This window comes from Panulirus ornatus, chromosome 13 (genome assembly GCF_036320965.1).
Source record: "Panulirus ornatus isolate Po-2019 chromosome 13, ASM3632096v1, whole genome shotgun sequence".
NCBI lineage: Eukaryota > Metazoa > Arthropoda > Malacostraca > Decapoda > Palinuridae > Panulirus > Panulirus ornatus.
Genome location: NC_092236.1, coordinates 60,067,306 through 60,080,730, shown reverse-complemented (window position 1 = coordinate 60,080,730; position 13,425 = coordinate 60,067,306). Strand labels below are relative to the sequence as shown.

General features: G+C 40.7%; 1 protein-coding gene across 1 annotated transcript in view; it reads right to left on the bottom strand.

Moving 5' to 3' along the window:
• Nucleotides 1–3,032: 3,032 nt before the first annotated feature.
• Nucleotides 3,033–13,425, bottom strand: part of LOC139752955 (uncharacterized) — a 185,265-nt gene continuing 174,872 nt past the window's right edge. The window contains exon 3 of the mRNA XM_071669074.1: nucleotides 3,033–10,960. Coding sequence (XP_071525175.1) covers nucleotides 10,002–10,960 — 959 coding nt within the window. The 3' untranslated portion in view covers nucleotides 3,033–10,001. The remainder of the gene's footprint in view (nucleotides 10,961–13,425) is intronic.

Here is a 13,425-nt window from a genome sequence, read left to right as displayed (position 1 = left end):
GGGGGAGGGGGATGGTATTCCATGTGTGGCGAGGTGGCGATGGGAATGAATAAAGGCAGACAATGTGAATTGTGTGCATGGGTATATATGTATGGGTCTGTGGTTGTATATATATGTGTACATTGAGATGTATAGGTATGTATATTTGCGTGTGTGGACGTGTATGTATATACATGTGTATGGGGGTGGGTTGGGCCATTCTTTCGTCTGTTTCCTTGCGCTACCTCGCTAAAACAGGAGGCAGCGCTGGTGGCTGATTCATGTGAGAAACTGCAGAATCTGGCGACTGAGTTTGGTAAAGTGTGTGAGAGAAGAAAGTTAAGAGTAAATGTGAATAAGAGCAAGGTTATTAGGTACAGTAGGGTTGAGGGTCAAGTCAATTGGGAGGTAAGTTTGAATGGAGAAAAACTGGAGGAAGTAAAGTGTTTTAGATATCTGGGAGTGGATCTGGCAGCGTATGAAACCATGGAAGCAGAAGTGAATCATAGAGTGGGGGAGGGGGCGAAAATTCTGGGAGCATTGAAGAATATTTGGAAGTCGAGAACATTATCTCGGAAAGCAAAAATGGGTATGTTTGAAGGAATAGTGGTTCCAACAATGTTGTATGGTTGCGAGGCGTGGACTATGGATAGAGTTGTGCGCAGGAGGATGGATGTGCTGGAAATGAGATGTTTGAGGACAATGTGTGGTGTGAGGTGGTTTGATCGAGTAAGTAACGTAAGGGTAAGAGAGATGTGTGGAAATAAAAAGAGCGTGGTTGAGAGAGCAGAAGAGGGTGTTTTGAAATGGTTGGGGCACATGGAGAGAATGAGTGAGGAAAGATTGACCAAGAGGATATATGTGTCGGAGGTGGAGGGAACGAGGAGAAGTGGGAGACCAAATTGGAGGTGGAAAGATGGAGTGAAAAAGATTTTGCGTGATCGGGGCCTGAACATGCAGGAGGGTGAAAGGAGGGCAAGGAATAGAGTGAATTGGATCGATGTGGTATACTGGGGTTGATGTGCTGTCAGTGGATTGAATCAGGGCATGTGAAGCGTCTGGGGTAAACCATGGAAAGCTGTGTAGGTATGTATATTTGCGTGTGTGTGGACGTATGTATATACATGTGTATGGGGGTGGGTTGGGCCATTTCTTTCGTCTGTTTCCTTGCGCTACCTCGCAAACGTGGGAGACAGCGGCAAAAAAAAAAAAAATATATATATTATTTTTTTATATTTTTATTATACTTTGTATATATATATATATATATATATGCACGAGACCGGGTTATAGTGTTGGGTGATTTGAATGCAAAGGTGAGTAATGTGGCAGTTGAGGGAATAATTGGTATACATGGGGTGTTCAGTGTTGTAAATGGAAATGGTGAAGAGCTTGTAGATTTATGTGCTGAAAAAGAACGATGATTGGGAATACCTGGTTTAAAAAGCGGGATATACATAAGTATACTTATGTAAGTAGGAGAGATGGCCAGAGAGCATTATTGGATTACGTGTTAATTGACAGGCGCGCGAAAGAGAGACTTTTGGATGTTAATGTGCTGAGAGGTGCAACTGGAGGGATGTCTGATCATTATCTTGTGGAGGCTAAGGTGAAGATTTGTATGGGTTTTCAAAAAAGAAGAGTGAATGTTGGGGTGAAGAGGGTGGTGAGTGTAAGTGAGCTTGGGAAGGAGACTTGTGTGAGGAAGTACCAGGAGAGACTGGGTACAGAATGGAAAAAGGTGAGAACAATGGAAGTAAGGGGAGTGGGGGAGGAATGGGATGTATTTAGGGAATCAGTGATGGATTGCGCAAAAGATGCTTGTGGCATGAGAAGAGTGGGAGGTGGGTTGATTAGAAAGGGTAGTGAGTGGTGGGATGAAGAAGTAAGAGTATTAGTGAAAGAGAAGAGAGAGGCATTTGGACGATTTTTGCAGGGAAAAAATGAAATTGAGTGGGAGACGTATAAAAGAAAGAGACAGGAGGTCAAGAGAAAGGTGCAAGAGGTGAAAAAAAGGGCAAATGAGAGTTGGGGTGAGAGAGTATCATTAAATTTTAGGGAGAATAAAAAGATGTTCTGGAAGGAGGTAAATAAAGTGCGTAAGACAAGGGAGCAAATGGGAACTTCAGAGAAGGGCGCAAATGGGGAGGTGAAAACAAGTAGTGGTGATGTGAGAAGGAGATGGAGTGAGTATTTTGAAGGTTTGTTGAATGTGTTTGATGATAGAGTGGCAGATATAGGGTGTTTTGGTCGAGGTGGTGTGCAAAGTGCGAGGGTTAGGGAAAATGAGTTGGTAAACAGAGAAGAGGTAGTAAAAGCTTTGTGGAAGATGAAAGCCGGCAAGGCAGCAGGTTTGAATGGTATTGCAGTGGAATTTATTAAAAAAGGGGGTGACTGTATTGTTGACTGGTTGGTAAGGTTATTTAATGTAGTATGACTCATGGTGAGGTGCCTGAGGATTGGCGGAATGCGTGCATAGTGCCATTGTACAAAGGCAAAGGGGATAAGAGTGAGTGCTCAAATTACAGAGGTATAAGTTTGTTGAGTATTCCTGGCAAATTATATGGGAGGGTATTGATAGAGAGGGTGAAGGCATGTACAGAGCATCAGATTGGGGAAGAGCAGTGTGGTTTCAGAAGTGGTAGAGGATGTGTGGATCAGGTGTTTGCTTTGAAGAATGTATGTGAGAAATACTTAGAAAAGCAAATGGATTTGTATGTAGCATTTATGGATCTGGAGAAGGCATATGATAGAGTTGATAGAGATGCTCTGTGGAAGGTATTAAGAATATATGGTGTGGGAGGAAAGTTGTTAGAAGCAGTGAAAAGTTTTTATCGAGGATGTAAGGCATGTGTACGTGTAGGAAGAGAGGAAAGTGATTGGTTCTCAGTGAATGTAGGTTTGCGGCAGGGGTGTGTGATGTCTCCATGGTTGTTTAATTTGTTTATGGATGGGGTTGTTAGGGAGGTGAATGCAAGAGTTTTGGAAAGAGGGGCAAGTATGAAGTCTGTTGGGGATGAGAGAGCTTGGGAAGTGAGTCAGTTGTTGTTCGCTGATGATACAGCGCTGGTGGCTGATTCATGTGAGAAACTGCAGAAGCTGGTGACTGAGTTTGGTAAAGTGTGTGAAAGAAGAAAGTTAAGAGTAAATGTGAATAAGAGCAAGGTTATTAGGTACAGTGGGGTTGAGGGTCAATTCAATTGGGAGGTGAGTTTGAATGGAGAAAAACTGGAGGAAGTAAAGTGTTTTAGATATCTGGGAGTGGATCTGGCAGCGGATGGAACTATGGAAGCGGAAGTGGATCATAGGGTGGGGGAGGGGGCGAAAATTCTGGGAGCCTTGAAGAATGTGTGGAAGTCGAGAACATTATCTCGGAAAGCAAAAATGGGTATGTTTGAAGGAATAGTGGTTCCAACAATGTTGTATGGTTGCAAGGCGTGGACTATGGATAGAGTTGTGCGCAGGAGGATGGATGTGCCGGAAATGAGATGTTTGAGGACAATGTGTGGTGTGAGGTGGTTTGATCGAGTAAGTAACGTAAGGGTAAGAGAGATGTGTGGAAATAAAAAGAGCGTGGTTGAGAGAGAAGAGGGTGTTTTGAAATGGTTTGGTCACATGGAGAGAATGAGTGAGGAAAGATTGACCAAGAGGATATATGTGTCGGAGGTGGAGGGAACGAGGAGAAGAGGGAGACCAAATTGGAGGTGGAAAGATGGAGTGAAAAAGATTTTGTGTGATCGGGGCCTGAACATGCAGGAGGGTGAAAGGAGGGCAAAGAATAGAGTAAATTGGAGCGATGTGGTATACCGGGGTTGACGTGCTGTCAGTGGATTGAATCAAGGCATATGTATGGGGGTGGGTTGGGCCATTTCTTTCGTCTGTTTCCTTGCGCTACCTCGCAAACGCTGAGACAGCGACAAAGCAAAAAAAAAAAAAAAAAAAAATATATGTATATATATTTTATATACCTATAGTTGTCCTATGATCTTTTTACCTCTCAGAGACTCCTGTGGCCAGTTGCAAGGCAATGATGGACTCCTTTGAATAGAGTTGTTTGATTTGACTGTATTCCAAATGATACAGCCTTGCCAACAGTGACTTTTCAGTCACAGGGTAACCTCATGCCAGTTAGGGGTATATCCTAATAATTTCATTGCTCTAAATATTGTATAGTCTTTCTGGGCTTGAAGCTAAGTGAGGACTGGGTGAGGATAACAAACACTCATGATAGCCACCATCCAGCCTTAAGCTGGCTATGCCATTAGGCACTTGTTAGGCACACTACTCTGCACTGGATAAATTATGTGCACTTTATTGCAGAGTTGGCAAACATGAAGCATATGAAAAACCTGTTTTCTTGGAACACAAATGAAGTTAGGGTGAGTATTTGTATTTATTTCTATCAAGTAGTGTGATGAAGACTTAAAAACAGTATGGTCTGTCCTATGTCCACTTGATGAAGTTGACCAACATGAAAAAAACATACTCTGTCCTAACCACATTTATAAAAAAGCTGGCTTAGTGAGTGATACATTGCACACATACAGATACAATACTAAAAGTGATTGTGACACTACAACTGTTATAGGTACTCAGCGCACTTAGCAAGTCAACGACAAAACAGTTAATTGGGGGATACATTTGGACAAAACAGTCATTAATACAATTACCATGTAGCATAATTTATTTTGGCTTTTCTCTTTAGGTTAATATTCAGAAAATTATGTACATAGCCTGATATTTTGTGCAGCCTGATATTTTGTGCAAAGATGTTAATTAAAGAGTAGACCTCCCAAAATGCTAAGAAAGAGTAAGTTATATGAAGGTCTGTGCAGTTTAACTACTTAATAAACCCTAGTATTGTCTTTCATCTTAAAACAGAACCTTTAAGATATGATGACTAGAAACTCCTCGAGTTTACAATCAGCAGTGTATGATTCTCATGGCCAAGGCACCGAATTTCTTTTTATTTTTTATAATAGGTTTTTCTCTTTAGTGCTTCACGGATATGACTGTCTGGCCTCAAACCTTCACCCAGTTAATTACATATAAACTTATACTTGATATAGTCTTCAGTGTCAAATTTCCAGTACTGTGCTCCTTTAAGGATGGGGAAACTAAGACAATCTGTTCTTAAGTGTAGTTTGTAGTAAAGTAACTTCTACTAGCATTGGGAAAGTCATCCCTTCTTAAAGCAAAAGTGTAAGCACTTGATACCATTCTGTGATTAGACTATCAAAATATACAGAAGGCATTTCAGCTCTCAAAACTAGAGGAGGAAAATTGGGGATAAAGTTAGTTAATTTTCATTGGCATGCGACATAGCAAAAGTAGTCAGTGAGAGTTCCTGATATAATAAGGAAACCCCATTTGACTTAGGAGAACACAATATATTCTTAAACATATCAAAGTGAAAATTAGGCATGCATTTTCAGTTATTATACAATGCATAGAAAGTTATTTCACAAAAGACTTTTTGCAAAACTATGTGCTACTTCTGAAACATGCACATAACAGTGTTAAAATTTTCAGCCTAATGGCTACCTAAATCCATAAATCATTATTCATTTATCAATTCATTCATTTTCAATACACATTACCCTATACAAATTATGGATACACCATTTCAATGCTGATATTCATCGATAATCATTGCAACAAAATAGTTTAGTACTAAACTTTTTTATCACAAGAAACTTGGCATATAAATACATGTTAATAAAGTGGTTTCCATGATAAGAAGCACTAATTCAGAAAACAAAGACTGATATTATGTAATCACATCCTTAACCCATACCTAGATGCTCCATATAATCAGAAAACTTGTGTTTAAAATCTGTGAAAGTAATTTCCTGAGAAATCATAAAACAAAAATTTGATTTTCTGATGCACCAGAAACAGTACTTATAAAAATTGTACACTGAGGAACACCATGTGCTGTAGAATCCAAACAAGGATTAAAGCTGTGATTTCCTGATGATATCACTGAAAATCTTTATAGATGGTTGATATTGTACAAGATTAATTATGTGCAAGGATGATCCTTCAACAGAGCAAACATATAACTCATTTTCCTTCTCATCTCGACTTGTTGCAACAACAAAAAATATTGATCATATTGCATATAATCAATTTATCCTGGGTTAAGCAGAATTCACTAACATTATCCAAATTTCCAAATTCCTAAAATAAGAATTCAAAATATATCAATGATCAGTAAACTAATAATATCAATATGGTATCTATACCAACAATTATTTTCTTTCAATCCACACTGCCCATCAGAGAATATTCTTGCTTTACTGTAAAATTCCAAGCTCCATGCTCATACTCCATAATAGGTGATACAATGAGTATGAAACACGACACTAAGTGGAATGCACTGGATGTTTAGAATCATAAGAACCATGTTCATTACCAGGTGCTAATATTCATTGTATGATGCACAATACTAGCAGCTCAATTATAAAATTCAGTCCTGGTAGCAACATGAACTATGCTCAAGACTAGGGTTACTCCTGCAGGAAATACCAAAATATAAGTCTCCTTCTAGTAAATACCATTGTATTTACTACCTTCATAGAAATCTTTAAGAGTAAGGCTATATATCTCATTCATTCGTGATGACGTCATCTGCTTTTCAGAACTGTAACTTTGATACATCATGGCTCATGTACTATTAGTATCTACATCAATGAAAAATTCTATTATTTTACTTATTAACTCAGTTCCGACGTACCTTATCTGGAAATTAATATACAAAGCTAGGGTGCTCATTGTTACTAGAAAAAATAAAATCCTCCACTGTTGCTGTCAATTCTGAGAATTACTATAAAGTGAATTTAAGACAGCTAGAAAGGGGATTTTCTTCTAATATCCTACTGCTATAGCATTTCAAAATCAGTACATTCACTGCAAGTCCATTGGTTTACAAAGTCAAAGATCAATGCACTTCTCAGCTGTTTAAGGAAACTAGATACCTGCCTGAATGTTTTAGTAACTTTCTCTTGAATAATACAGTTGCATTCCAAGATATTCACAATGTAGCTTGAAATAATTAAGTTACAATTCATGTTTTCAGTAAGGTGAATATAAAATCAACAGATAATAATCATGCTTACCAGTTACACAGTTTATCTCCAAGATGTGAGGTAGTCTTAGCTTAATGACCTATGAAAGGATGTTAGATATGAGACCACCATACACATAATACTGATAATTCTGATCATTATTGTACATGGAAAAATATCATTCATATGTTTCTTAGGATTCATAATTCTGATGTATAAACAATGAACCACTTTGTACCAGCAACAGAAAGTTCAGAGTGGCTGGTGACGTCACACGGGGAAACGTGATTCGCAGCGAGTTCATGATTCTGCTGGAAGGAATGACGGGAAAGACTTGCTGAGGGTCTAGTCTAATAATTACTGCATTTGATTTCCTCATTCTCATGTGTATCACACAACCTCTCTCAAGATCTTGGTCTTGGATATAAGCACTTAGAAAACCATTTGGATTCTAAAATTTATAGCTGGGATGACAAGTCAGTCCAACAATGCAATCCAAATTACCTTATGACGTAATCTGTCCCGTACAGATTTTTTTCTTTTTTTAAACAATTCTATATTCTATACTCTACTATCAATATACAAAGTGCATTATATTCTCTTTTCTTGTAAATCATATTTTTGCCTGAATGCAGGGCAAAATCTTATTCTCAATTGCACAAATGTCTGAATGTTAGCTAAAGCATTATTTGGTTTTTCATATTTAGGCAAGATAAAAGGGATATTGAAATAAGAATCACCGGGAAAAATGTAAGAATCTCACTGGTAGTTTGGGGTTTCAAACCGATAAACTTGATATCAATCTGTGGATAATCAAAAGAGTTTATTAGAAAGTTGGGAATACCTCATAAGACTGAAATATTTGCTGCAAATTTTTGAATGAGTTTCCTCTTGTCTGATTTGAATCAACAGAGTTCTCTCCAGTGTTTCCTTCTTGCAGTGGGCTACTCTACTGGGCACACCTGTCGACTTCATAAACATTTGTCGACCCTTAGACACCTGTTAAACTCCAAGACACACCTCACCTCTACTAGACAAATCTCTTTACTACTGGATGAATATTGTCAACCACATTGCATAACCTTTCACAACTAGTCACAGCAAGCTGTCTGTCCTGCATTTCTGGTAAAGTATGTTATGCTACAGAATGGGAAGTGTCAAACACTTACCCACAACAATCTCTGAGGTTCTCATAACACTCCCTTCCATTTTAACAGTGTCAGTCCCCTCTATGCCCAAGTTGATCTACCTTCCTACAGTCACTACGAATGGAAAAATAATTTTGTACTTAACAATACATTAGTATTTTTCTTCCTCTACAATGGGACATGCTCCATAAAAATAGCCATAGAAATGTTCAAGCATTAAATATCCCAACAGAATATGCTGCAGTGTTGCAGTGTTTACTTAATGCTACCTCATAAAGGTGTACAACATACAACTGTTTGCTTACTGAGAGTCCATACGCTTGTACAAAACATAGAAATTATACAGTATTGTATGCTGTATAAGGAATTGTGTGATATACTGCATATCTTCATGATGCCAGAGTACTTAACTTGGTGATACCTAACTACTACATTCTTCCATGAAATGGAAGTACTGCATGTACAGATATATATAAATACATGACTAAACTGTAAGAGTTCTGCATTATATCTTGCAAACTGCTGTCTCATTCAATCAGTGTTGCTCTAAGTTTGTCTGCAACATACATTCATATATCTACTTCACACAATACACTCATGCTACATAGGCTTTTCTTTTAAGAGTGATGGCACTATTTGAAACATACTGTACTGAACAAGAAGAAAAGCCCACTCTTTTCTGCACCACTAACATCAGTAATAAAAAAAATTAAATGAAGCCCCCGAAATAACATTAATACAAACAGTCCATTTACTTTGCTTATAGCAATCCTTTTGATTTCTATGAATAAACTGTGTCAGGCCAATATCATTAAAAGTTTGTCAACCTTGGTATTTCCCATATCTTTCATTTACTTGTGTTAAAGAGTCTTGGGTGCCTAGAGCTGCTAATCCACAGCAATACCAAAAGTATTTCCTATATGTTGATGCTGTTTCTCCTCTGAAAAGTCCTTTTGGTGAAACATCAACTGCTGTGATCCTCTTGTGTTTGAGAAAGAGGTGAATCTAATTCAACTGCTGTGGTAATTCTGTGACAAATTAAAGTTTCTGCAGTGATAAATAATTTTTCCTGATCCTGTAATACTGTGAAGGTGGATTAGATCTTTAATTTCCTTGGTGAAATGGTTTAGTAGTTTCAGATTTTGTAACAAAGCTGGAAGATTCGTTTGTGAAGAATAAGTTAGCGTGTTTTCTAGAGCAGAAGGATGACAATGCAAGTTATGTGGTGACAAGTTGCAAGTCATAATTTTGAAAAGATATCATTTTGTGTTGATAGCAAAGGAAGATGCAGACATGCAACTGAAATGGCAGTTTCTCAAGCAGCATAATGGAATAAGAAAAGTAGTTGGATGGACAGAAAGCTAGGCATGGAGGCTGCAGGAAGAGGTGAAACTGGAGGTATAGATGTTGGTGGTCCACATAGCTCTGGAAAAAAGTGGAACTGGGGATGATGTAAGTTACAAGAGGCAGAAAAAAAAGTCCTATAGGTAAAGATGATGGCAACAATGCAGGAAAGCTGAGGTACATGGATTGGTGAAACTGTCAAAAGAAAGTATGGGTAGGTAAGATGGTAACAAGAAATGGGATCTGGAAAACATTTGTAAGAAGTTCTTGGAGACAAAAATAAGCACATAGTAATGAAAGATGGAAATGGTAAGAGAATTGGAATTGAAGAATGAGTAATAATGAAAGGAGAGTGGTTAAGGTAGCAGATGGTGGCTGTAATGTCCAGGGAGTGTTGTTGGGTCAACAGAAGGATGATGGAGTCACTCCAGGAGGACAGGAGGCAGTAGGTATGTGAGAACTACAACTCATATACGTCCTTTTTGTGATGATGCTTAGGCCGACGTGACTCCTTGTTCCTGGGTGTCTTAACATGGGCATGGGAGGGTGGGCGGTGGTCACGGGCGGAGGCAGTGGTGTACATGTTGTAGCCTGGGATGATATGGACACGGACATCACTGGCTGGTCGTGCTGCTGCCGCAGCTGCTGCTGCTGCTGCTGCTGCTGCTTCACCACTGCGCCCACGTCGTGACAGGGACACAGAAGTCTTACAGCAGCAGTAGTGGAACAGTTGGACGTAGGCCTCACGGAAGGGTTTGTGGGCGGCGTAGATGAAACTGGAAGCAGTGGCAGCAACAATAGGGAGCCAGGCAACACCAGTGCGCAAGGGGTCATCAGCCCACCAGTCCCCAGCAAGCCCTGCAACCCAGCATCCACCTGCCGCTGCCGTCACAACCAGGTTAGTTCCAGTCAGGGCTAAGTCCCGTGTCAGGGCCTGGGGGGGCTTCATCGTTGGAGGAAGTGGGCGTCTATGTCCTCCTCGACCAGCCAGCAATGTGTGGGTGTGTATGGTCAGTGCTGTCACTAGGGGAACACCCACCAGGGTCACACCTACTGCTGAAGTGAAGGCAGTGTGGGAGGAGGTACGCTGTGGGGAGTTGTGGGCACAATGCAGGGGTGCCAAGCCTGTCACCCACTGTGTAATGGTGATGGTGCCTGCTGCTGCCCACGACACACCCACCATCACAGCAAGTACTGAAATGCTCACACTTCTGCCTGCCACCCTAGCCGAGTTTTCCCAGGCTAGGGATGGGAGGGTGAGGAGAGCAGCATGTGCAGCTAATGTGGTGAGGAGCCAGGAAGCACAGCAGACGGGCGTTGGGCGCGACCATCCTGCCAGCAGTGACACAACCCAGGAGGGCAGCACACCTGCACTTACCACCAGCCCTGCTAGCATTACATTCACCACCAACACGTTACCTGTAAAACCATCACCATCATTAATGTACCATATTCATAATTCATTTATTTAATGTTAGCAGAGATGGCATGGGCAACTATGGCCCTAATCAAGGCCATCCCATTAACTCTCTCTCTCTTTATATATATTTATTTTATCATTTATTTTGCTTTGTCGCTGTCTCCCACGTTAGCGAGGTAGCACAAGGAAACAGATGAAAGAATGGTCCAACCCACCCACATACACATGTATGTACATACACGTCCACACATGCAAATATATAAACCTATACATCTCAATGTATACATACATATACAAACACAGACACATACATATATACACATGTACATAATTCATACTGTCTGCCTTTATTCATTCCCATCGCCATCCCACCACACATGAAATAACAACCCCCTCCCTCCTCATGTGTGCGAGGTAGCGCTAGGAAAAGACAACAAAGGCCACATTCGTTCACACTCAGTCTCTAGCTGTCATGTAATAATGCACCGAAAACCACTGCTCCCTTTCCACATCCAGGCCCCACAGAACATTCCATGGTTTACCCCAGACGCTCCACATTCCCTGGTTCAATCCATTGACAGCACCTCGACCCCGGTGTACCACGTTGTTCCAATTCACTCTATTCCGTGCACGCCTTTCACCCTCCTGCATGTTCAGGCCCCGATCACTCAAAATCTTTTTCACTCCATCTTTCCACCTCCAATTTGGTCTCCCACTTCTCGTTCCCTCCACCTCTGACACATATATCCTCTTGGTCAAACTTTCCTCACTCATTCTCTCATTGTGACCAAACCATTTCAAAACACCCTCTTTTGCTCTCTCAACCACACCCTTTTTTATTACCATACATCTCTCTTACGCTATTATTACTTACTCGATCAAACCACCTCACACCACATACTGTCCTCAAACATCTCATTTCCAGCACATTCACCCTCCTCCGCACAACTCTATCTATAGCCCATGCCTCGCAACCATATAACATATACATATATATACATATATATATATATATTTTTTTTTGCTTTGTCGTTGTCTCCCGCGTTTGCGAGGTAGCGCAAAGAAACAGACGAAAGAAAATGACCCAACCCACCCCCATACGCATGTATATACATACACGTCCACACAAGCAAATATACATACCTACACAGCTTTCCATGGTTTACCCCAGACGCTTCACATGCCCTGATTCAATCCACTGACAGCACGTCAACCCCGGTATACCACATCGATCCAATTCACTCTATTCCTCGCCCTCCTTTCACCCTCCTGCATGTTCAGGCCCCGATCACACAAAATCTTTTTCACTCCATCTTTCCACCTCCAATTTGGTCTCCCACTTCTCCTCGTTCCCTCCACCTCCGACACATATATCCTCTTGGTCAATCTTTCCTCACTCATTCTCTCCATGTGCCCAAACCATTTCAAAACACCCTCTTCTGCTCTCTCAACCACGCTCTTTTTATTTCCACACATCTCTCTTACCCTTACGTTACTTACTCGATCAAACCACCTCACACCACACATTGTCATCAAACATCTCATTTCCAGCACATCCATCCTCCTGCGCACAACTCTATCCATAGCCCATGCCTCGCAACCATACAACATTGTTGTGACCACTATTCCTTCAAACATACCCATTTTTGCTTTTGCTTTGCTTTCTCGACTTCCACACATTCTTCAAGGCTCCCAGGATTTTCGCCCCCTCCCCCACCCTATGATCCACTTCCGCTTCCATGGTTCCATCCGCTGCCAGATCCACTCCCAGATATCTAAAACACTTTACTTCCTCCAGTTTTTCTCCATTCAAACTTGCCTCCCAATTTACTTGACCCTCAACCCTACTGTACCTAATAACCTTGCTCTTATTCACATTTACTCTTAACTTTCTTCTTTCACACACTTTACCAAACTCAGTCACCAGCTTCTGCAGTTTCTCACATGAATCAGCCACCAGCGCTGTATCATCAGCGAACAACAACTGACTCACTTCCCAAGCTCTCTCATCCACAACAGACTTCATACTTGCCCCTCTTTCCAAAACTCTTGCATTCACCTCCCTAACAACCCCATCCATAGACAAATTAAACAACCATGGAGACATCACACATCCCTGCCGCAAACCTACATTCACTGAGAACCAATCACTTTCCTCTCTTCCTACACGTACAAATGCCTTACATCCTCGATAAAAACTTTTCACTGCTTCTAACAACTTTCCTCCCACACCATATATTCTTAATACCTTCCACAGAGCATCTCTATCAACTCTATCATATGCCTTCTCCAGATCCATAAATGCTACATACAAATCCATTTGCTTTTCTAAGTATTTCTCACATACATTCTTCAAAGCAAACACCTGATCCACATATCCTCTACCACTTCTGAAACCACACTGCTCCTCCCCAATCTGATGTTCTGGAAGGAGGTAAATAAAGTGCGTAAGACAAGGGAGCAA